A 25,362-nucleotide genomic window follows, 5' to 3' on the forward strand; every position below is an offset into this window, starting at 1 on the left:
TTAAGAATCCATGAATCAATCCAGATGAAACAGCGACAAATCAGAACGCCTACCAGTTCATAAAAGATAAAACGAACAATCAGTAAAACCCCTAGTAACGATATGTAGACCCAGAGCTTAAACAAACTAACCTACTTCCTCATATGCCCAACTACATATGGGACACTTGATTTCTTCACAGCGCAAATATCTTTTGTTACCTGAAACCTTTTCACAGATATCTTTATTCCATGTCTTTGGTCTCGTGTTCTTTGGATGTAGTAGTGCGCTTGGTTTTCGGTTAACGTTCTTATGAAAACACCAGTCGGACATTCCCCCAACACAAAGGCTGTGCCGGAGAACTAGTGTCTTAACATTCTTGTGGCCATCGAAAATCAAGAGGGTTTCCATTGTAAGAGTAGACATCTCGAGGCTCAAATACTCGAGTCCTGGAAGATTTTTAACGACAGTGTATGCTGAATAAGGTATAAGTTTTCCAATTAGGGTGAGGACCTTCAATTTCTTGTAATAAAAGCCGAGATTACAAGAAATATTTTTAATTTCCCCACAAAAAAATTGATACGCTACATTCTTCAAGTTCTTCCAATATACCTTGACCCCAGAAAAACATTTTCCATCCATGGAGACCTAAAATGTTCACCCATAAAATCTCATTAGAACAATTCCCATAACCGCAGGGTGGTACGTGGAATTGTAAGTATGAATCAGTAGTACTCGCTTTACCAGCTGCGAGATATGCATCCATCAAAAACCAAGACAGAAATGAAAAATTAATGGCACGAGCTTTCATTCATGAACGTAATATGAAATGACAGGAATTAAGTACCTTTGAGCAATATAGGTTACGGCCGTATAAGGAAGCAGGAATTCACAAGGAGAAATGAATGTGTGCCACTGAAATTGAGGTCGGGTATTGAGCAGAACCTTAAGAAGATGGAGGTAAATATCGCATAAATATACAGGCAAAGTATCCAGCGTCTGCAAGCTTAGCACTCCAGTAGAAGGAAACAACACATCAAGTACAGATGAACGCCATGATCGACACACATACGCGATATTATGGAGCAGAAAGTAGAGTGGAACTCGGAGAAAGATTTTAAACAAGATATCAGTAGGCATCTCATCCCATCTTCTTCTTCCACCCCCACTAGTCAAAGGTAGTTCAGTTCTCCTACATTCTTGCAGCATAAACATATATTCTTCAACATATTGGCCTCTTTGTTCTAACCACTCCCGCTTACAGACCTTCCAATTCCAAGGTGAAGCACTTGGTGTACCTGGATGGGGAAGAGGACATATTTTTCGACAACTAGTATTCCGCATTGTGATGGAGATCAAGCACAAGTTTGAACCTGTAAACACATTCCACTAAACTAAGCATGGTATATTACGACCCTACAGATTTAAAAATGACATGAAGCGAAAAAACAAGACAAGAGGCAAAGTTTGGTTTGGAATTCCTCATGTTTCTACAAAGTTACATAATTCAAACTGGCATTATTTATGTTTTTAATGGTAAAGCCACTCTCAAATAAAAACAGTTGAACTATTCAGATATTCAAAAGGATATACAGGGTTGTGTTAATGTTGAAGTCATTTATTTTTCGGGTTGAATTAAACTAACACCAAATGACCCAACAGGCCAACAGACAAAGAAACAAGCATAAAGAGAACCTTCCTTCAAACACTCAAAGATTTTTCACAAATACAAGATTTTATTTATTTATATCGGTGACAGCTTGTTATCAAGACGACAAGGTGTGGTTCTTACTTATTCTGAATGAAGCAGGTTAGCAGACGTCGGTTGGTGCTACTGTTCTGGGTGCAAAGCGCGAGGCAGAATGAGGTAAAGAGACGAAATCTTGTGTTTAGACTTTAGACTTTTTAGAGAGACAGTTATTTAGGGATCCCCTGTCAATATTAGTTGCAATTAGGGATACCCAATTTGTACGGTAATCCTTCTTTATGTATCTCGTAGCCGTTGGATCTTAACTCGGATATCACTAATATTTTTGAAAATGGAATATCCCTAACTATTCTTATTATTAAATTGGGTCTATGGAAAATTAAAAATGGCTTTTTACGAGCACCTGATATTTTTGAAAATGGAATATCCCTAACTATTCTTATTATTAAATTGGGTCTATGGAAAATTAAAAATGGCTCTTTACGAGCACCTGATTACGTGAGGTGTAATCTGCTTGGCACCAATTTTCTACTAAAATATACTTAAAAGCAGCTGCTGTGGGATTGCTAGTTTGCTGTAGTTTGCTTGGTGGTTTGTGAAGAAGCTTACGGCAGTAATGTCCTCTATAATACCATTTGTAACTTGTATAACCTGGATATTTAACCATTGTTGTATATTAATTGATGAACAGTTCGGATATCTGAAGAGTGATGTAGTAGCAAAAGTGGATTGCCAATGGTGATACGATCACAAACTCACAATAACACGATGATTCTAAAGCATAACACCAACTTTCTCTAACTCGTCAAAATTTTGACGTAGTTAAGTCCTCTTAAGTGTTTTGTTCTTTGTTAACTCCAAGCAATCAAAGTAACTGCCCATCAAGTATAGATCCTTTAGAGAGGTCACGCTCTGCTGGTACTAGGTATCCCAACAACCTTCATCAGCAATACTAAATTTTTTAAAGTCACAAAAGGCAGTAGCAACCATAGTGTAAGCTACCTTATCAGTGATATCACGATCTCTTCTCATGAAGAAGCTTGATGGATCATTGCTATTAAACTACAATCGAGTTTGGCTCTTCTGCAGAAGAACAAAACTTTCATTCCGATGACAAGACAAATTAAGTTGGCAATGAATCACCTCCCCATTTGTTCGTGTTGCCTTTTCAAAGTATATGATCTACCTGAGGTACCTCTTACTGTCCAACAACGGTCAAACTAAAGCATTTTGAGATATGGTGGATAGCATAGGACACGTCAAAATAAATGTATATTAGTCAACCATAACAAATCCTCTATTTATATACTCAAAGCATGAGAATGGCAAATTAAGATCATCTTCCACTTCTTGGGAATTGGATACGACTGTGTTTAATACCGAATCCCTTTCTGGTATCATACCACCCACCTCAAAACCTCTGCAAACAACAAGAGATGTATTGCAAAGCCATGGTACTGAAGCAATAAAACCCAAACCCACACCCCCTCTTCTAGAACAACTTTTATGTCCTACCAACACCTTTTTATATGCTTTGCAGACTCGAGAGACATACTTTCCCATGGGTAGAAGCTGCTGAAATGAAGTTGGATCACTCCCATCTGAGTCCAAGATATCAGAATCTGCATGGAGGTTCACCACTACAGTGCCGTGCTCAGGATGAAGCCGGTTTCCGAGAGTTTCGAGAAATGGGCCACTGGGATCCCACAACTTGTGAGGAAATATATCGTCACCATCATAAGCATCAATGAATACAAGGTCATAAACATTGGTGGTCTGCACGATAAACTCCTCTGCATCTATCTCGTAGAGACAGAGCCTCTCATGAGTGCCTTTCCACATTACCTCATCAATCATTTCACAATGAGCTAATGCACGTCGACCTGATGATGTCATCACTGTTGATGCTGGGAAACCCATTGCTTGGGTGGAGGCTAATATGACAAGGGGATCGATTTCAACAATGTCGATGATGGCACCTGAAGTGTGAAGAAACATTAAGCATCCAGTGGTTAGCCAATAATAGGTGACTAACAGCAGCTATTCCTTTGGTAACAAAGTGGGAAAATGTACAAAGGCCTTGACTTGCTTGTTAACGCACATTGCCTCTAAGAACTAACCTCTCCAGAGTTACCCATATCATCTTCAAGGTAACTGTTAAGGTCTTTTCTTGAGTCTAAAATAACATCATAAGATTATGATGGATCCACGCTGCAGGTTAACATTCAACACATACACAGATAGGTGATTATTATATAGTAGTGTTAAACCACCAATATTCACATTGTAGAAACCAGAAGTTCTATTGAATATACCTACTAACAAAACTGGAGTTTCTCAACTCAATCAACTAATCTCAAATAGCTTTTCCAAAAAATCTACCTTTTCCTTCAGAAAAGAAAATCCCTAATAAATTTCCCATGGGAATTAGAGTTACCCATTCTTCCACGGGTACGAGTTACAGATCCATATTATGAGGCACGCTTATGAGTCAAGTCTGAACATATAAAATCTGGTTTCTTTGAAAGTATAATGATCATATAAAATCACCGAAGGAAAGGCCAACAGGCCAAGTGACTCCTTGGATTGACCAAATGAAAGGCCAATTGAATTAACTGCTTTCACGGAATTATGCTAATGCAAGGAACAGAATAAGCATGCAAGTTTTCTCAGTAGAGTATACAAACAAAAGAGCCAGTGCAGAAACTGTGAATGCAGAAGACCAGAGAGAAAATGAAGTACATATTGAGGAAGTAGATTATCACTTCTTACCCTGAATTTTACTAGCCAAAAATAGAGGTAGGCTTCCACCACCATGACCAATGCACAGAACACGCATAGGCTTCTGACCATTAACCGCATTCTTGAGGTCATACCTGCAAGATGCTAAAGTAGCTAATCCAACTGAAACCATGCTTTTAAGATCTGCCAAATTATATCATGGGAATCAAGGTTTCAAATAGCAACATAAAAGTTAAACTGAAAAATTAATACCTTGAGAAGATGCATTCGAGCAGAACATACAAATTGCAATTATCAAAGAAATGAGTGTATCATTCATTCGAAACCAAGATAGGTAAAAGAACACCCCGTTAAATGTCACAGACATTCTTGATATTCAAAGTCAAAACAAATATAATCCCATAATATGTTCTCATACATATTAGAATAAGTTCACTCTAGACTCTGAAAGACCGTGTAGAGAATTAACATCAAGATTGCAGTGAAATTTATTAATATTAAGGTGTCATGTGGAATGCTGGTCAAACCCTGGGAGAATGGCTCCAAGGTTTTGGTTCAATTCCCATCTTCACCGGGGAGAAGGGGATTAGGAAATAAAATTCTAACTATCAAAAAAATGTTGGACTAAAAAGTTTATAGGGATTGTATCGGAATTCAATTTTAAAAGTCTGATATGAAGCAAAAGACAACGATAATAAATTGTAAAATATGAAATGTTCTACAAAACCTACAAATCTTATTTGTACAAGAGTGAGACATCTTTCAAGTCTGATAAAACTTACATGGAACGGCCAAAATATGTGGCTGTTGCATAATAAATACAGATAAAGGATCTGATTTCCTACAAGCAGCCATAATTTTAGCTGTAGTTTGGCGGGTAAAGTCATTGAAGCGAAGCACGCGCCACCGATAACCAAGTACAGTAAACTGTTCATTCTCAGAATGTATCTCAGCATACCTTTGCTGAAGCCATTTTTCCATACTAGTCCATTGAACAATTTCCTTTTGAAAGAAAAACATAATATATTAATAGTCTTAAAATCATAGCTAGTGAGCTAAGAGATGAAATTTCTCCTATCATAAAAGTATACCGGTTTGGAACAAGGGTGTGAAACGACTGAAATGATACCATTTCCTTTATCGGAACTTGAACGAAAAACAGTATGACCCTCTGAATATGTTCCCCACCATTCTGATGAGTAAAACCAGTCTCCTTCGTCTTCTATAAGACTTCCATTACGACGAATTGCAGTTGAGAAGAAACGAAGATTGCTTGTTTTTGAAGTTATTGTTAAGCTCAATCTACGCCACATTCTAAAACCCTTTGTTGGGGTTCAAATGTTAACGGGCTCTTGTTCTTAAACCCTAGTCGAAATTAGTTAGGGTGTGTTTTTTAGTTACTGGAAAAAAACAGATTCGGAATTACTGGATTTAGTCGGAAAAATCTTTTATTTTCCGTGGTTTGGGATTTGCAAGGAAATTACTTTCTTGTTTTTTTTTTTTTTTTTGGATAAATAGTGTCTTCATTTCCATTTAGGAGGTGTTTGTTATTTGGTTTTGTAAAAAGTGTTTATTGCTTATTCCCAATGTAAGTGGTAAACCACTTTTGTTGGGGTGTTTATTTTTCAGCTACTTATAACAGCATTTGCAATGCAAGTGAATATAATTTCCCTCTTATCACCGCCACCTCAACACTTATTCACCCTATTTTCACCAAAACGGTGAAAAACAATGTGAAGATGTGCAATGCAAAAGTGAATAAAATATATTTGACGGGATGTTAGATTCTGTCTGGAGGCTTTTTGATCTAGACGGAATGTAACATTCCGTTTGGTATTTTGTCTGAAGTTAAAAAAACCGGAAAAAATCGAAAAAACACACGAGACGGAATGAAACATCCAAGAAAAAAAATCGAAAAAACATGAGACGGAATCCAACATCCCGTCCGGTTAACCACACCACTATCTCGGTGGAAAGTTTCACCTTGAAATCAACTAGGGAAAATAGTCACCAGGTATTAACCACTGCATTGCACAACCATTTTTGCCAAAAACTGGTGACTATAGTCACAAACTCCTCATAATCCCCTGCATTGCAAATGCTCTAAGGATATCTCCAAAGGAGGGTGTAAACTGTATAGAGTGTAAAGTTTACACTCTAAATATAAAAAAACTCTTTCCAATGGTGGTGGTATACAGCAGATAATAGAGTATTAATTGATAGAGGAAGTGGGGAATTTTCCATCTCGCTATCAGTTGATAAATAACTCGGGCAACACTTTAACCAACGTCCGAACAAAAAAAATTTCGAACGTCACTTTAAATAACGTTCTTTTCTAATTCTAAAGTAATTTTTTAACTCGGACGTCACTTCAAGTGACGTCTCAGTTAAAATTAAGTTGACGTCCGAGTTTAAAATCTATTTTTTTTTTACACTTCTCTATTGGAGAGTATATAATATGGATATTTATAGACTATACAATAGTATACAATTAGAAGTGTAAAATCCTAATAGCACCTACGTGGAGCCTAGGTGGAGGTGTAATTGTACACCCCCCATTGGAGATGCCCTAAGTGATAGACTTTTTTTATGGTATATTTTTGCTACTTATTAGTGTCTGAAGTTTAAGTAGCAAAACTTGACTTATAGAAATTTATAAGTAGCAAACACTTATAATAAGTAGTAGGCACTTATAAGTAGCAAAAAACAAACACCCCCTTAGTTTTTACTTTTTTGCTACTTTTGGATATCCATGTAGGGACAACTTGGGTAGACCGTTAGATGCACACTTCACGCATACCACGATGCAACATTGAAAACCATTGGAAATTAAGAGAGAAAATATATAAAAAATGGAAACAAATTGATGGATTGAAAATCTCTGTAATCATATATATTTTTTCAACTAAACAAATATGTAAAACAAATTTTGTATTAATCTCTCTCTCTCAATTTCTATTGGCTTTCAATATTGTATCATGTGGAGTGTGCATTTAACAGTCTACCATAGTTGTCCCTATAAAGGATACTCCTGGGATAGTCAGGCTCTTATTTATTTTTTATTACTTGTAATTAGACCTTTTGCAACAAATTTGTTTCGTAAAAATACGGTCGCACTACGTTGATGAATTTTTATAATCGTTGTTTTTTACAAATATAGCCAGGCTACATTGACAGTTTTTGTAAACATTATCTGCAAGGTAGAAATGTCCATATCAAAAATAAAATAAAATAAAAAACTAGCATGTATCTCATTGTTAAATGGCACCGTACCTTTTGTTAGGGTATCAACTCATGATGTCATTTAGGGATGTCAAACTTTTGTTGTTTTGTATTGTTTTTATATATAGAAAACCCAAACACAAGCTCAAAATTTTATATTAGTTGTATCAAAGCAAAAACCTTGACTTCGCATAACAACATTTTGTTTACAATACAACAAGTTTTTTAACAATAGACTGCAATCATTAATTTCAATAAAAAAAAAATAGTAGTTGCCCTTAATATTTATAATGAAAAATTAGAGAACAATAGATGTGGTAGAGCTTTTTAAAGGGAAAAATGTCTAGAATAATTTTAGCTTAGGCTGCCGAGCTCTTTTATAGAAGCCCATCAACAATCAACAATTCATCATTAATTGCTTGTTTCATACGATTTGGCCGATTCCCCACATTAAATCTGAATAGTGTTAATGTTAAGTGAACAAAATAACAAATGAAGGTTGTGCGGCTTGAATGATCGTGCAATGAAAAGGCTCACACAAGATTCCAATATTAACAACTTATAAATATATTTTCTAAATGGGAGGTTCCTGAAATGAAGTAATATATATTTGAATGATCTAGGAATGATGTGTATTGCATAAAACCATTCCAAACTCTTTGTACTTGTAATTTTGAGATTTTTTTCATCTTAATCAAGTGAGCGGAGCGAACGTTATGGGCCAAGGGAGGGTGTGTGGCCAAAATGTCATTTGGTTGGTTTATGTCTGTCCTCATCTCTTCTCTTCGTCTCCCTTTCCCTCTCCACCCACTTTAAATCTCTCCCTCTCCACTATTTCCTCTATTTCTCCACTTTCCACGCCCTTCCAATTCTCCAATTCTCCGCGCACCCCACTACTATGCATTATACTAGTATATTTAAGGAAAGACAAAGGGTACGGGCTCAAAAATAAAAACGGTAAAAACCTACCCTCAATTGTGGTGAATTTTTGCTTATTCTCCAATGGTCCTGCAAAACAAAACAATTGAGGAGTAAGAGAGAGAGAAAAAGTTTTTGTAAGAGAATGAGAGCGAGAGCGAGAGTACTATGATATGAGATATGTAAGAGATAGAGAGACGGAGTGGCTCTATTTTTCTCATATATTTTATTTGAAGTTTTATGACCCACGACTGGATTCATCATACGGTGGGTTGAGTAGTGGCTAGGATTGTCTCGAGTGCGGTGTAACCAAGATTAGAAAATTAGAGAAATTAAGCGGAGCGAACATTCTTGGGTCAGGTGGGGGCATGTGACATACCCAAAATGTTGTTTGGTATATGTTTGTCCTCACTCTCTCTCTCTCTCTCTCTCGTTTGTTTTATATCATGGAGAAACGCCCCAACATGGTATTAAGAGCATAAGTTTTGGTCATGGTAATTGCAAAGGGGATATTTGGATATCGCATTTGATTGGAATTGCAAAAAAATTGCTAAAAGAAGTTTGATTCAGTCGCATTCACTTCATTTGTACCAAGACTTGTTCCTTTGGGGCAACAAGGTACGGCTTGGGTTTGTTATTTGTGAAGAAAATTGTGTTGGTTTGTTTGTTTTCTTATTGATTTGCATTTTATTTTGGGGTTAATATAGTAAGTTCTTATTAGGCTTTTGTTGAGGTATTCGTTTTGCTTGAGAATGAATGAAAGTTAGTCTTTGGTATTTGATTGAACTTGGTTGCAAGTTGTTTGATGAAATATTTACAATAGCATTTACACTAGGTACTTTGTGTAACGTAGGTATAGGTTGGTTGAATAACACTTCAATTTGGTGGTGTGAATTGGTATATGTCATGCAAATGTGAGTGATGACAGTAGCATTTTTCTTCCACTAGTAGTCTAATTTGATAGTGAAGTACTATACGTATTGTGGTTATTTGCATCATAGTCTTGATGGATGGTAATTGATAGTTATTTGTATTTCAAGTTAAGCCTTCGGGATGCTCAACCTGTGTGCGTATGTATTATGTATCTCTTCCGCTTGAATGGTTCTCTTGGATAGCAATTTTCTTTGCCATTTGGGCTTTATGATTCTCATATATTGTGATTGATTTACTTCATATTACGATTTCTTATGATTATTTGTTTTTTCTCTCGCTCTTTTAGCCATTTGTAAATTTTGTCACCTAACCATGGCATACACAACGGCTCTGCTCACTCTCCACTGTTATGTAATCTACTATCTATATACTAAAGCAGAGACCTCTAATTGAGGATTTTCTCTTTCCTATGTGGCACTCTAATATGAGAGAGTTAGTTTTTTCTCTCTCCACACTCTAATATGAAAAATAGTCTTTTCTAATAGCCTACAATCTCACATACATAGAACCTCTTAGAAGAGTTTGAGTGTATTTATAATTATTATATTTGGAGAGTTTGAGTGTATTTCCAATTCTTACATATTTGATCAAATAAAAAAAATTACTAAAAAATAGGTGATTTGTAAAAAGTAATTTCCTATTATGAATCAAACAATTTTAGTGTTCCAATTCTTATATATTTGATAAAAAAAAAAAAAAAAAAAAAAAATAAGAAGGATAATTTGTATAATTCCTTATTACAAATCATACAATTTTAGTGTCTATGATAAAAACGACTTATTTCAATATATTCTTAACACGGCCTCAAAAACATAGTTAAAAATAATTATACAAAAAATAACATCACAAAATATATAATAGAAAATGAAAAAAAATAACGGCAAAGCAATAATGACAAATATTTTAAAATTGCTAAAAAATAGGTAATTTGTAAAAGGTAATTTTCTATTACTTAATCAAACACTTTTAGTGTTCCAATTCTTATATATTTGATCAAATAAAAAAAATTGCTAAAAATATGTAATTTGTATAAACTAATTCCCTACTACAAATCATACAATTTTTAGTGTCTATGATAAAACACCTAATTTATTTGAATATATCATTAACACGGCCTCAAAACATAGTTAAAAACAATTATACAAAAATAACATTACAAAATATATAATAGAAAATGGAAAAAAAAAAAAAAAAAAAAAAAAAAAAAAAAAAAAAAAAAAAAAACCAATAATGACAAATATTTTAAAAATATATATAATATTGAATGAAACTAACGTGAAAAAAAAAACAATTAATGGGGAACCGAAAAACTGGATGCAAATGTATCGAACTAACCTCAAATAATATTTAACTAAAAATCAAAATTGGATGCAAATGCAAACATTAAACTAATCTTAAAAAGTAATTAATAGAAAATTGGAATATATATAGATACAACCTGTATTAAACTAACCTCAAAGAATAATAACGGAAAATCAAAACTTGGATGCAAATACATCAAACTAACATAAAAAATAATTGTCGGGCAAATCGGAAACCTGGATGCAAATGCATTGAGCTAACCATCAAAGATTAAATTAATAGGAAATCAAACTGGATGCAATTGCATTGAATTAACATCAAAGAAAAAAATTAATTATTAATTGGAAGCATGATGCAAATGCGTTGAACTAATATTAAAAAATAATTAATGGAAATCGGAAACCGGATGGGCCTTGAACTAATCTCAAAAATAAACTGGATGCAAATGCATCGAACTAACCTCAAGAAATAATTAATGGAAAATAGGAAACTGGATGCAAATTCATTGAACTAATCTCAAACAATAATTAATGAGAAATCGAAACTAGATGCAAATGTAACTTTATCAAATAATAAACGATAAATCAAACCGGATGCAAATGCATTAAACTAATCTCACAAAAAATAATTCTTGGGAAATCATAAATTTGGATGCAAATGCATTGAATCGACCTCAAATAACAATTAATGGGGAATTGAAAATTGGATGCAAATGTATTGAACTAATCGAAAAGAATAATTAACGAGAAATCGAACCGGATGCAAATCAGATTGAACTAACCTCAAAATATAAATAACGGAAAATCAAACCTGATACAAATGCATTTAACTAACCTCAAAACATAGTTGGGTTATATGTTGTGGGAATGTCTCGATAAGTATAGTTTTGCATTTAAAATGATGTTTACCTTATCTCTTTCCGTATGATTGGGAACTCTTTGCTATTCAAGTAGCTACAATATATATGAACTTCACCTTATTAGGCAATCTCACAAAACTTCAATCAAACTTCTATTATTAAATAACAAAATGAAGTTGAAGGGTTTTATTAAAGGTACATAAGTTATTTTTTTTTAATGGAGAATGAGGTTTTCACGTTATAAGAAATTTGGTTGAGTGATAAATATAATATTAATATATAATAGTTTTGTATATTTGCAAATATTTTTCAAAATAATTAATATAACAACACCCGTTCGTAGATAATCTTTGAATATTCTACATAGTAAGTCATGCATAATTTAAAGAATAATTAATGGAAAATCGGGAACTGGATAATCTTCAATGATCCCACATAATAAATCAAACATAATTTACTTTTTATGTCATGTTTGCAAGGACACTACAGATGGATCAGTAGAAGTTGATATTATACACCACATTGGATAATTAAAAGGAAATCGGAAATTGGATCCAAATGCATAACTGAGCTCAAAGAGTAATTAACGAGAAATTGGAAACTTTATGCAAATGCAATAAACTAAACTAAAAAACTAATTAACTATAAATTGAAAACTGGGTGCAATTGCATTAAACTAACGTCAGATAATAACTAAAGGGAAATTAGAAATTGTATGCAAATCTTTAAAAAATATTTAACGGAAAATCGGAAACGGTATCCAAATACATCAAACAAACCTCAGATAATAATTAATGGGCCGAGAAATCGGAAAATGGATGCAAATGCATTGAACTAAACTCAAAAAATAATTAACATTAAATAAAAAACTGAATGCAACTGCATTAAACTAACCTCATAGAATAATTGGTGGGAAATCGGAAACTAAATGCAAATGCATTGAAATAATCATAAAAAATAATTAACGGGAAATAAAAAACCAGATATAATTGCATTGAACTAATCTCAAAGCATAAATAATCAGAGACTAGATGCAGATGTATTGAACTAATCTTAAAGAGTTATTAACGGGAAATCGAAAACTGGATCCAAATGCAATGAACTAATCTCAAAGACTAATTAACGAAACATTGAAAAATAGATGAAACTACACTGAACTAACCTAAATGAATAATTATCGGGAAATTATAAATTTGATGTAACTGCATTGAACTAACCTCAAAAAATAATTAACGGGAAATCGAAAACTTGATGCAAATGCATTGAACTAACCTCAAAGAACAATTAACATAAATTCGAAATGGATGCAACTGCATTGAACGAACTAACCTCAAAGAATAATTAATGAAAACCAAAAAACTAGATGCAACTGCATTAAACTAAAATAAGATATTAACTAACGGGAAATCAGAAATTGGATGCAAATGCATTGAAATATCATAAAAAAATAGTTAATTGGAAATCGAAAGTCGGATGTAACTGCATCACACTGACCTCAAAGCATAAATGTCTGCTTTTTTAGCCTTCTCACATGAGTAATTACGAGTAATTAGGAACCCAAAATGAAAGTGAGTTTAAAAAAACAGACTCTTACATGTATGCAAACTGTATAGAAATTGTAAACTATCGAACTAACTTATAAAAACAATTAACAGGAAATCAGAAACTGGATGCAAATGTATTGAACTAACCTCAAAGAGTAATTAACGAGAGATTAGAACCTCGATGCAAATGCAATAAACTAATCTCAAATACTAATTAACGAAACATCAAAAACTGGATGCAACTGTACTGAATTAACCATAATGAATAAGTAACGGGATATCATAAAATGGATGCAATTGCTTTTTGAACTAACCTTAAATAATAATTGATAGGAAATCGGAAACTTGATTTAAATGTGATTGAACTAACTTCAAAAGAATAATTAATGAGAATTTGAAACCGGCGCAACATACTACATTAAACTAACCTCAAAGAATAATTAATGGAAAATCATAAACTTGATGCAAATGCATTCAACTAATAACCCTCAAATATATTTGTATTATATGTAGGGGGAATAAATGTCTCGACAAATATAGTTTTGCATTTTAAGTAGTGTTTATCATACTTCTTTCATTGTGATTGGGAATGCCTTGCTATTCAAGTAGCTTCAATATTATCTTCACCAAATTGGACATTCTCAAAAAGCTTCAATCAAACTTCTATTGTTAAAACTAGCAATGAAAATAAGTCGATGAGTTTTATCAAGGTTTGATGCTTTCTTTTTATAGAGAGTGGTGCAAGAAATTTAATCGTGTAATTAATATAATTTTTATATCTCATAGCTATGCATAGTTGCTAATATTTTTTTAGAATAATTTAATATAACTACGACACTCGGATTAAGTAGGACACGCTTCATGTGATAAATTTTTCAAGTGGGAGTAGTGTATTCTTTGAGGATATGGAAACAATCAACTGTTTTAGTGATTTGTACACATTAGTACGTAGCCGAGCGGTGATGATTTACCGTTAAATCACCATAAATATAATAAAACTATTATACATTTAGATCGAGTTTAAGATAATTTCATTTGAAAATTACGGATTAATATCCTAAACCACAAAGTGAAGAGGCTATCTCAATTTGATCCCTTAGTTTCCAAGTACTTATGTACCATAATCATTACCGCTATCGGCTATCTCAATTTGATCCCTTAGTTTCCAATCTTTTATAACTATAATCGCCGTTCATGCGTATTTCGGGTTTATTTTCAATAAAATATATTCGATTCGAAAATTTCCGCTAAATCACCATAAATCTAAGAAAACTATTATACAAATTAGATCGAGTTTAAGATAATTTTATTTGAAAATTATGGATTAATATCCTAAACCATAAAGTGAAGATGCTATCTCAATTTGATCTCTTAGTTTTAAGTACTTATGCTTGTATAATCGCCGCTTTCATTAACATATTTTGATTTATTTTCAATAAAAATATATTCTGATTCGAAAATTTGTGTGAGACATTTTATAAAGCCTTTTTAGCACACAAAATATTTAATAGATCCCGGGCGTATGCCCGGGTCCAAAATCTAGTTATAGTATATGTAACCAAGACAATAGGGGCAAAGCCTATGGGTTGACTGTTAAGTAGCTACCATTCAAATCGGAATATATATTCAATAATCCAAAAGTAGCATAACTTCTTGGAGTCCGTAAGATCCATCTCTCGAAAAATTAAATCCATGAAAACTCGTATCTCTATAAGATAACAGTAATAAAATCTTCTAGAGAAAAAAAAAACCGACACGTGCGAATAACACGTGTAATTATAAATCTAAAAAACAGGATGGGATAGCTGCCCTAGTTATTACTCTCGCTCCAAAAAATTTCTCCCCACTCCAAAAAACCCATCTATATAAAAAGCAAACCCACAAACCTATTTTTTCAAAACTCTTCTCACATCACTTGTTATTCATTTCCACTCTCGTTCTCGCTGACGTAAGCATTTTTTTATATTTAATTTCTGTTTCAGTGTTGTATTTGCAAACCCTAGTTAATTATGATTTTAGGGTTTTAGCTAAATCTCGTTATTAAATTACTTCACTGAAGTTATACTTGATTGATTAAATAAGCAAGATACGGTTTAAGATGTGTTTACTATTACGTTGAATTTGAATACTTGAGAAAAAAGGACATGGTAATTAGATTATTAAGTCTATTTTTTTGCATTATATATTGGTTTTATAAGTTAAGAAGCAAGATTGAATTTCACACTTTATGGATAGTTTTCTATCGTGTTTGTGTAATTTGGTTAGTTTGATGTTTAGTGGTTTCGTGTTTTGAAAGATATCTGTTTGTTTGTCTAGATAGGTGTAATGGGAGATAGTGAAACTGTAGTTGCTGAAACAGCAACTGGCAAGGACTATGCATCAACTGGATATACTCCAGCAGATTACAATACAATAAACTCTAATGCTGTTACTGAAGATGGTGGTGCTTTTGTTACCGGTGATTTGAATTCGGTTGAGATGACGGATGGGGGTGTATATGCCGTGTCAGATGGGTCTACTTTAGGTGATGGAAGTGCATATGGTTCAGATCCAAATGTAGTCATGCAAGATGCTCCTGTTACGTCAACTTATGATGATACGACAACTGTACCAGTGGTTGATACTACTGGGAATCCTGTTAGCCAGGAAAATGCAGCTGTTGATTCTACTCAAGCTGGTGGTTATTATTCTTCTATGAATGGCAATGGTGTTGATGATGTTAGACATATTGCTTCGGTAGGACACGATGTGAATGGTACTGCTTCTCATGATGCTAGTGCAGCTGCTGTTGAGCTACAATATGATGCCGTCCCTGGTATTACTCTCTTCATAAATGACGAGCTATTTGTTATTGACTTATCAGCTATTGCTTGCAAGGTCGTTAAATTGTGAATCATGTATCACTTAAACTTGAAAACTTTAATATTAATATGAGTATTTTCAATAAAGTAGGCAAATAGAACTTGTAATAAAAATGGCATACCCCTGATAATCAGACCAGTTCGGTATAAAAAACAAATGATTGGTACAATAGTTTATACGTACAAAGTTCCATTAGTAAAAAGAAAATCATGTGGAAAATTTTGTTTCCGTAGAAGCTTATTGAAGCCCATTCATACCCACAAGAAATGAAGGAACACATCCATCTAATAGTAGACATTCATTTTGCATCGATTGCTGGAGATGGAAAGAAGAAATCTCAAATTCCATCCCACATGGTGTTTTGGTTTTAGGGAAATCAAAAAAATCTCCCCCAAAACTTCATGGTCTTTTTTGTACAATATCTGTAAAGACTTGAGAAGCATTAGACACATTAGGTAATTCCAAAATTTCGTTCCTGTAGAAAGATAATATGTTTTTAGTGACGTCTTTTGTTTTTGTCCTTTTTATTGTATACAATCTTGTATACTTTTAGAATCTGTTCTGACTTTAGTTCTAATCATTGCCAGCAGTATCTACTGAAGAGGAGAGATTATGGAGCATTGTGAAGGCAAATTCTTTGGATTTTAATTCTTGGACTTCCCTTATTGAAGAAACGGAGAGGGTGGCAGAGGTTTGTTTGCTTGACTTTTGAACTATATTTCAGAGTTGCAATATCTTGGTACCTGTAAGTGACAATAAGTATATTTTGGCATCTGTAGAGAAGGATTCTGTATGTCTATAAGTTTTTCTCCCAAAAGTTGAATGCTCACGTGTCAGAGGGGTACATACACTTATATTACGTTCTGGTCCACATTTATTGGTTGATTCATCGCACAAAGAAGTTTGGAGCTGAATATTCTTGAAATAGATGAAAAGAAGATTGAAGCTGATTAGAGAAAAAGGAAGAATGTAAACTCGTTATAGGTTTCAAGAAAAATTAGTTCTAGGAAGATTTTACTTTCTTTATTTTTTTAAAAAAACTGATCCATTTATTAAAGTTGGACCTTAAAATCCAAATTTCTGTTGGTAAGAATGCTCCTATCGGATTCTTTTGGACTACTTTCAGGAGAATGATAATGTTAACCATGATGAGGTAGCTGTTAGTGATGAGGTAGAAATTTTTGATCTATTGTCTAACTTTCGGATTGTAGTTGGCCAAGAGATTGTAATTTGGGTTGTCTTAGGGGTGTATTTTTACTAAGGTGTTCCTTAGAATGGGAACTATGTCTTGGGAAGTGTCTGGCCCCCCAAAGTATAACTGGTTGCACCAAAAAAAAAAAAAAAAAAAAAAAAAAAGGTATTACTGGTTGCACCCTGCAAGTGAGATTCTCTCTTACATATGTATCCCATTTACATCCTAATCAATAAATGGTACTTATCAAAAAACATCTTTCTCGTGTTGCAGGACAACATACTGAAAATTCGAAAAATATATGATGCTTTTCTAGCAGAGTTCCCTTTGTGTTATGGTTATTGGAAGAAATATGCTGAACATGAGCATCGACTGACCTCTGTTGACAAAGTTGTTGAGGTCTTTGAACGAGCTGTTGAAGGGGTGACCTATTCCGTGGATATGTGGTTGCACTACTGCGTCTTTGCCATATCTACCTACGGTGATCAAGACACAGTTCGAAGGTAACTATCTTTCTAATTAGTGACGTTTTATTACTATAGAAATCATGCTGGCATGACTTTCTAACCCTATTTTGGTGCCTGCAACAGTGATACTTCACTTGTAAGGTGGGATGGTTTGGGATGAACTTTAGAAAGTTGTTCTCTATTGTGCAAACCTTTTTTTTTTGGATTATTCAGTAACAATTTCAATTTTCTATATGGTTTTGTTTTGAAATGATATTGCATCCTCATACCCATTCCATTTTACTCCTCCAAAGGCCTGTATAATAGTCCTATAGTTCTCCATGAATTACTGCTGTCTTTAACTTTGAGACTGAGGGAATCATGGTGCCCGTGCATCGATACCCAATGCTGCTGTGAAGATTATGTTCAGTTAAGGTCTAAGATGGCCTGAACCTCTGCTCCATTTCACGGACATTATATGGTTTTATTCAGGAAGGTAAATGCAGGACATTTGTGCCTCGTGTCATAGGATTTTAGAGTCGTTAAAACAGTAGAACTTAGTCTCCCTTTTTCGTGAATGCAGTTCAATTGTTGACTGTGCACTCAGCATAGCATAACGACATTTTGTATTTTATGATGTCTCAGACTGTTTGAGCGGGGGCTGGCATTTGTTGGAACAGATTATTTATCATATCCCCTGTGGGATAAGTATATAGAGTATGAATACTCACATCAGGAGTGGTCCCAGCTTGCTACAATCTACACAAGAATACTAGAGAATCCTAATCAACAACTTGACCGCTACTTCGGCAGGTATCTCTCTCTGCTTCCCCTCTTTTTTCTTTTTTTGTTTGTTTGTTTTATCTTTTGGTGGGTCTATATTGGTGTGTGTTCATGTGTATGACGGATTCTCTATATGTATTTTATTTTGGTTGTTTTCTGTTATAGCTTTAAGGAGTTAGCTGGAAGTCGGCCTTTATCAGAACTACGGACTGCTGAGGAAGCTGCTGCTGTGACATCTGCGAGTTTGGAAGTTACTAGTCAAGGAACTGAGGGTGAGGTTTGTCATGATGGTGCTGAACATTCTCACTCCGCAGGTGCTGGCTTAACTGAAGCAGAAGAGTTGGAAAAGTATGTTGCCATCAGGGAAGAGATGTATAAAAAGTCTAAAGAGTTCGATTCTAAGATCATTGGGTTTGAAACTGCTATAAGGAGGCCTTACTTTCATGTGCGACCTCTCAATGGTTCCGAACTTGAAAATTGGCATAATTATCTTGATTTCATTGAGAGAGTGGATGACTTTAACAAGGTATGTATGAGTTCATTTCACCATCTGTGACTATCAGATAGTCTTTCGTGCTTTATAGCTTCTAGTTATTCTGCTTGTTAACTATATATTGGATACTGCTTCAAATGGATATGGACCTACAGTTAAGCCATATTTGGTGCATTATTTGCTTAATTGGCTAAAGCGTTGGATGAAGCAACTTATAAAACGGGGGCCACCTAATTGGTAATTATGAGGCTAAGTACTTTAAACACTTATTTGTGAGTGGATGTTCTAGGTTCATGATATGTGTTGTATAGTAAAAATTTGAAATTCTAATTGATACTTGCAGGTATCTTTATCACCCTAACCATCTTCTATCAGGCAAGGATGGTCCCTCTTTTCGTATATGAGGGGCCTTCCTGTTCAGCAAATGGAGTACTCCTTGTGCATAGCCCTTTGTTGCCGTGTTCATTTTTCCCCCTTTTTTTTTCAGAGTCCAACTTATTGGACAAGCTTCATGATGTTTTCTGTTCTATTTCAGGTTGTCAAGTTGTACGAAAGATGTCTAATTGCGTGTGCAAACTATTCTGAATTCTGGATACGTTATGTTCTGTGCATGGAGGCCAGCGGAAGTATGGATTCTGCTAATGATGCTCTTGCACGTGCTACACAAACCTTTGTCAAGGTAAGACCTGAGCATTCAGTGTTTCTTCATGTACATGATCAATTTTTTTTAAAGCTACATCTAATTTTATTTTGTATTTGTGTTACTTTATTAAATTTCAACCCAGACCCCAGAGGGAGTCTAAATATAGAAACATTGTTTTATTTAGTTTTAGCTTTTTATTTTTCGAAGGGGGTGGGGGGAAGTTCTGGGTGTGCCGACAACCGTATTTGGCTTCTTGCTTAATGAACAAAACTATTTCGATGATAAAAGATCTGCAATTACATGATCTGTGCTACTAGTGGATAGCTATTCCCATATCTCTACAATTTGGAGTATAAAGTTGTATCACCTTGTTTATAGGAGTAAATTTGTCTTGAAATACAAACTAGGTTCCGGGTCCAAATAATCCAAAATTTAGCTAACAACAGGGCCTTGAGTATTGATATCCATATATATTTACTGCAGTCGTGATAACGTAGGCAAATAAAGCAGAGAAACACTAATCTTACTAAATATTCTACCAAGGCAATCCTGTATCACGAATGTGAATGAGCTTGTAGGAAAATATTGCTTGCAGTTTCTCAAGAAGTTGGCATTTGGTATATATTGTTGGTGACATGAAGTTGGATATTATAAGATTTACAAATATCTTTTGATGAACTTCATAAGATATTGATAAAATGAAAATCGTAACCTTGTTATGGTCCTGTCTTTTGTGACTCACAAATATAATATATTGCTTATGCAGTGTGTTCTTTGAACCTAAATTTTGCAGTAATATAACTGGTTATGTTTATTATTGGTTAAATTTTCAAGGTTGTTTGTCTTTGATTGGTTACATTTTCAAGTTGGGTTCAGGTTTTTGTTGGAAAAGTGCTAATGATGTTACTAACATTATTGTAATTCTGTTTTGTTTTAGTTTGCTCTTATTTTATCTTGTTTTGTTTTTTGAATGGGTCTGCAGAGACAGCCAGAAATTCACCTATTTGCCGCAAAATTTAGAGAGCAGACTGGAAATATTGCAGGAGCTCGTGAGGCATATCAACATGTGCATTCTGGAATATCTCCCGGTCTTCTGGAAGCCATCATTAAGCATGCTAACATGGAACATCGACTGGTAATATAATCTGACAGGCTGCCAGTCTCACTGATGTTCATGCTGTTGTATGTTTTAAGCCGTGTGTGTGTTTAAATTGCAGGGAAACACGGAGGATGCTTTTTCCTTGTATGACCAGGCCATTGCAACTGAGAAAGGAAAAGAGCAGTCGCAGACGTTGCCCATGTTATTTGTTCAGTATGCACGATTTCAATATCTGGTAATAGATGCTTAACTATATCTAGTCGGTCTCCTTTGAGGTGTATGCATTACATAGGGGTTAAATATGATTGTTATCTTTTATTGGCCATTTCTCAGAATCAATTTTACTGTTAGCTAGAGGTATAGAACTTCAGGTTTTTTTTTTCGATAAAACACAATTCATAAATTAGTGAAATGATTACAATAGGTTACAATGTGGTTTTCGTAGCTGCAGTATAAAACTTAAAATAGAAGATTGATTGCATCTTGTTAGAATGGATTCAACTATATTTGTTAAACTGGCCAATAATCAGTAGTGGATACCTTTGCAAGATGTCAGCAAGAATCTAAAATTAGGAATTCTACACGTATCTCTCTCTAAAAAGTGAAGAATCATGAGAAATATTTCTCCTTTTCGTGTCAGCTTAAGCATAAATAGCTGACATCATGTACACTCTGTATAAACTGTTAAAATGAAGAATTAAATAGATAAATGACTAGACGACATATGAAACTGAAGAGCAAGTAGCATGCCCTAATTGCCCTTTAACTGATCTTGGTAAGTTCTTCTATTGCTATATGCAGTAACTTGGTTCTTTTTGTTTGTTGGTTGGGATTTTAAAATTGGCCTGTGGATTCCTTGTATGATTATTGGTTGAAATAATATGTAAAGAAAAAGACAAATATATATATATATATATATATATATATATATATATATATTATATATTAGTTTGTGTTTCTCTGAAGGGTATCATCCAAATTCTGTTTGAACTTTGGAGTACTATTTCTTCCTTCAACCTAATTGCAGTAAATTTCTTTTTCAACCTATAAAGAAGTAAAATTCCTTCTCTGAGGGACAAGCATTTTGTTCTGTTTTTCTCTAGAGTAGTTAGCTTAGAGAGTGAGAACCAATACCATTTCTCTCAGATAGTGGTGGTATGCTTAATCACCTTTGGCATAACCTGATGTTCCAGGATTTTTGAAGTTCTGCTAGTATCTCCTGTAGAATTCATAAACCATTTTGCTTAGACATGACATGGGAGTAGAACTGATGGCTATAGTCCGTGGTGTTGTGGTTTATTGTTTCCCACAGTAACCAGCATAACACTCGTTTCACTTAATTTTTTTACCGTATACTGTAGGTTGCAGGAAATTTGGAGAAAGCTAGGGAAATTCTCGATGGAGCTCTTGAGCACGTGGAACTCTCAAAACCTTTTCTAGAGGTTTGTTACCTACCCCCTCACTCAAACACCTCAACCAATCTTTATATTTTTTTATCACTTTTAAGATTTTTCAGTTTTCACTCTTTTAACCACGTTACCTTACTTGCCTGAAATTTGCAGGCTCTAATTCATCTAGAATCAGTTCACTTGGTTCCAAAGCGAATCAACTATATAGATTCATTGGTGGAAAAGTTTATAGTGCCCAACTTTGATAACCCAAACGCCCCTAGTGCTACCGACCGAGAAGATTTATCAAGCATATATTTGGAGGTACCACTCTTTTAAAATGTGTGAATGGGATATATTCGGTTTCCTTTTCGATCGATTTTGTTTTTTTTTAAATTTTTTCGTTTGTGTTATGTAGTTTTTGGACCTTTTTGGAGATGTACAAACAAACAAGAAAGCTAGTGATCGACATGCAAAGCTCTTTTTAAGCCATAAGAGCTCATCGGAATCAAGAAAACGGAGTGCTGAAGATTTTTTAGCTTCAGACAAAACGAAAGTTGCCAAATCATATGCCAGTGTCCCATCAGCAGCCCAAGCGGCAATGGGGGCTTACCCAAATGCACAGAATCAGTGGTCTGCTTACGGGGTGCAACCTCAGGCATGGATGCCATCCCCACAAGCACAGGGACAACAATATCCTGGCTATACCCAACAGGTAAAAACTACATTCTTTGAATTCTACTTTCAGTTGAACTTCAGATAACAATATGTTAGTGTTCTTGCTTTGATTTGATGTCTGAATGACGGGAAAATATTGTACTTCCAATTCTTCTTTCTTTAGCAGAATACTATGTTTACAGAAGAATGTGTTTAAACAATGCATACTATTTGCAATGGATTTCCAACTGTGTAGGTTCTTTTACACCCGAGTCATATTATCCTTCCAAGTTCCAACCACAAAAAACTTCGTTCATAAGTGATTACTGTTGCAGACCTTCATTCTCATGGACGACAAACTATTTTTCTAGATCTCATTTGAGATTCGTTTTGCTGGGTGGAAGTTGAGAAGGAAAATATAATTGAAATACCAATTTACATGGGTTGTCTAACCTGGGTCTTTATGCAATTCATTTGTCCATAGACCTACATTATCATGCTAAGTACTGCCTTTGAATTTGAAATCTCATTGGGTGTGGAGAAAACCCGTTATAACCTTCCCTATGTGCAAATTATAATGTAAGAGGCCTACATATAATAATACGAAATATGTTTGTGGACAAGCAACTATTTGCTGTCCACAAAACAGCAGCTGGTGATTGGTGGAGTGCTGCCCGAAAAAACTATTAAACTGCCCAAAAAAACTGTTAAAAGTGACCAAAAAAACTGTTAACCAATAAGAAACTGATGTTTGTGGACAGACTTGTCCACAAATTCGGACTCATAATAATATGTTATCTCGGTTTTAAATATATTATATTTTTTTCTACTTGTGATTTTGCAGGCAGCTTATGGTGGTTACAATAGCACGTATGTTGCTCCGCAAGTCCCTGTTTCAGCTCCACAAACTGCTGCTTACAGTGCTTATCCCCCGTCCTACCCAGCCCAGGTACTATCATTTCTCGTCTCTGGTTACTAAATTTCTGTCTCTGGGTTTTTTATGTATTGGTATTCTTGAAAATGTTAGATATCAGGTAAATTCCTACTGTCATGCAGTAGAATGACCTGGTCGCAACAGTAAATCAAATAGCTTAATCAAAGTAGAGGGTTTATGTTCTTTGACCCTTAACTAAAGAGATGAGCATAAAGCTAGTGTTTATTAACTTCTTATACATCTCTTTTTTATGCTGCTTTCAGCAGCCTTATCCACAGCAGAGCTATGCACAATTACAACCAGCAACTGCTGCCTTTGCTCCAACTCAGCAATCTGCTCCAGTTTCTCAGGCGTACTATGGAAGCAGTTATTATTGATCTGGCAAAATAATATTTCCTCCAATTTTGCCACATGTGAAACTTGATATCCGTTTCTGTTCTTTCTCTTTGGCGATGTCTTAATTTAGTGAGGTGTGGGTTAGCTACGATGGTCCGGGCTATAAAAGTGTTGCAGATTCCATGGTGTCAGTCGTGATTAACCCAAAGTGAAAAAGGAAGTGTATTCTAGATGTTAATGCAATTTAGCTTCGTTCACTCCTTTCAGATTTAGATTTTGCAGCTTGTGCGATGGGCTTTATATTATCGTTTGCAGTATGTTACTCATCTAGTTCACAAGGCTGGAACAGCATTTTACACATTCCAAAGTTTCGATGTTAAAAGTAAAAAGTGCTGTCGCCTAATCGATGTCTGTTAACTTGATGGAAACCAATATAATAATTGATTACAATTTAAGGAATTATGTTATATAATTTATCTCGTTCAGCAAACCAATGCGAAAAAACTGGATAATGTGAGATTTTACTCCACTTAGCAAAAGATTTTAGGGTAGATTTGATTCTACTTAGCAGCTTCGCAGTTAGCGTATATATACAGGAATTATCACAGAATAGACATCGTTTAAATACTTGTATGAAATTCACATTGCCTCTTCAATAACCCTCTATTACAATGATTAGTGAGTTGGTAAGTCGGACTTAGATATAAAACTCGGATCTATACGGTAAAGATTTAAACTGTAGCAAAACATAGAGACATAAATTTGATACTGGGGTTTCAATGTATCTTTCGTATTCAAAACCATCTGATACTCGATGGAATAGCAAAAACATTTCGGTACGGTATGAGATCAACACGCTGTGATGGTTATTATGTCTGCAAGGAGCTTCATTGATGCATATGCTGTATGCCTGTATCAAATGGTTGGAAACTTGGTATTTTCCGGGAACCAACTAGTGACTATGAGGAATACATCTCAAAATAGGTTTAAGTTGTGATAAATCTGGCATTGCTGAGCATAATCTTGACGTCTTCATTCCCTCTTTCCAGGTTTATGACATTGTACTCAATAGCTACTCCATATTTCTTTAATATCTTAGTATAATATGTGCAAGCAACAGCCAATATGTCTCGGGCGAAATAAGGAGAAGTCGGGCAAACATTGAACAAGATGTTGTGTACTGGACATGATTACGTTAGCCTGGGAACACAAATATTGGTACTCAATCTGTGCCATGATTTACACACAGACTTGAAGCTAAACATCCTGGCAATGGGTAATTTGCATATGATCTATGCCAATGTATCGTCATTTAAATTGCT

General features: G+C 34.5%; 2 protein-coding genes and 1 long non-coding RNA gene across 7 annotated transcripts; 1 reads left to right on the top strand and 2 right to left on the bottom strand.

Annotated features, from left to right (window-relative positions):
* Positions 1 to 467: 467 nt before the first annotated feature.
* On the bottom strand, positions 468 to 1,905 carry LOC147500347 (uncharacterized). Its single transcript, XR_015194671.1, has 3 exons — positions 1,772 to 1,905; positions 827 to 1,352; positions 468 to 627 (listed from the first exon to the last, which is right to left on the bottom strand). It is a non-coding gene; the product is annotated as an uncharacterized LOC147500347 (long non-coding RNA).
* Positions 1,906 to 2,960: 1,055 nt separating this feature from the next.
* On the bottom strand, positions 2,961 to 5,965 carry LOC147500348 (S-adenosyl-L-methionine-dependent methyltransferases superfamily protein). Its single transcript, XM_086562014.1, has 4 exons — positions 5,521 to 5,965; positions 5,212 to 5,431; positions 4,460 to 4,612; positions 2,961 to 3,666 (listed from the first exon to the last, which is right to left on the bottom strand). Exons 1-4 carry the CDS (start codon positions 5,740 to 5,742, stop codon positions 2,963 to 2,965), a joined length of 1,299 nt encoding a protein of 432 aa, XP_086418140.1. The 5' UTR covers positions 5,743 to 5,965; the 3' UTR covers positions 2,961 to 2,962.
* Positions 5,966 to 14,996: 9,031 nt separating this feature from the next.
* PRP39 (Tetratricopeptide repeat (TPR)-like superfamily protein) lies at positions 14,997 to 24,297 on the top strand. Of its 5 annotated transcripts, none has more exons than XM_086562019.1 (14): positions 14,997 to 15,155; positions 15,524 to 16,022; positions 16,657 to 16,760; positions 17,535 to 17,764; positions 18,353 to 18,520; positions 18,656 to 19,016; positions 19,519 to 19,662; positions 20,609 to 20,761; positions 20,844 to 20,960; positions 22,087 to 22,167; positions 22,288 to 22,437; positions 22,532 to 22,828; positions 23,615 to 23,719; positions 23,968 to 24,297. In XM_086562019.1, the coding sequence occupies exons 2-14, from the start codon at positions 15,533 to 15,535 to the stop codon at positions 24,079 to 24,081; spliced, it is 2,514 nt and encodes an 837-aa protein (XP_086418145.1). In that variant the 5' UTR covers positions 14,997 to 15,155; positions 15,524 to 15,532; the 3' UTR covers positions 24,082 to 24,297. The 5 variants fall into 5 exon arrangements, with proteins under 5 accessions (XP_086418145.1, XP_086418143.1, XP_086418142.1 ...); XM_086562017.1 differs by having other exon boundaries at positions 15,021 to 15,155; positions 23,971 to 24,297; XM_086562016.1 differs by having other exon boundaries at positions 15,021 to 15,155; positions 16,660 to 16,760.
* Positions 24,298 to 25,362: the final 1,065 nt, after the last annotated feature.

Source organism: Coptis chinensis, chromosome 5 (genome assembly GCF_015680905.1).
Source record: "Coptis chinensis isolate HL-2020 chromosome 5, ASM1568090v1, whole genome shotgun sequence".
NCBI classification, from domain to species: Eukaryota; Viridiplantae; Streptophyta; class Magnoliopsida; order Ranunculales; family Ranunculaceae; genus Coptis; species Coptis chinensis.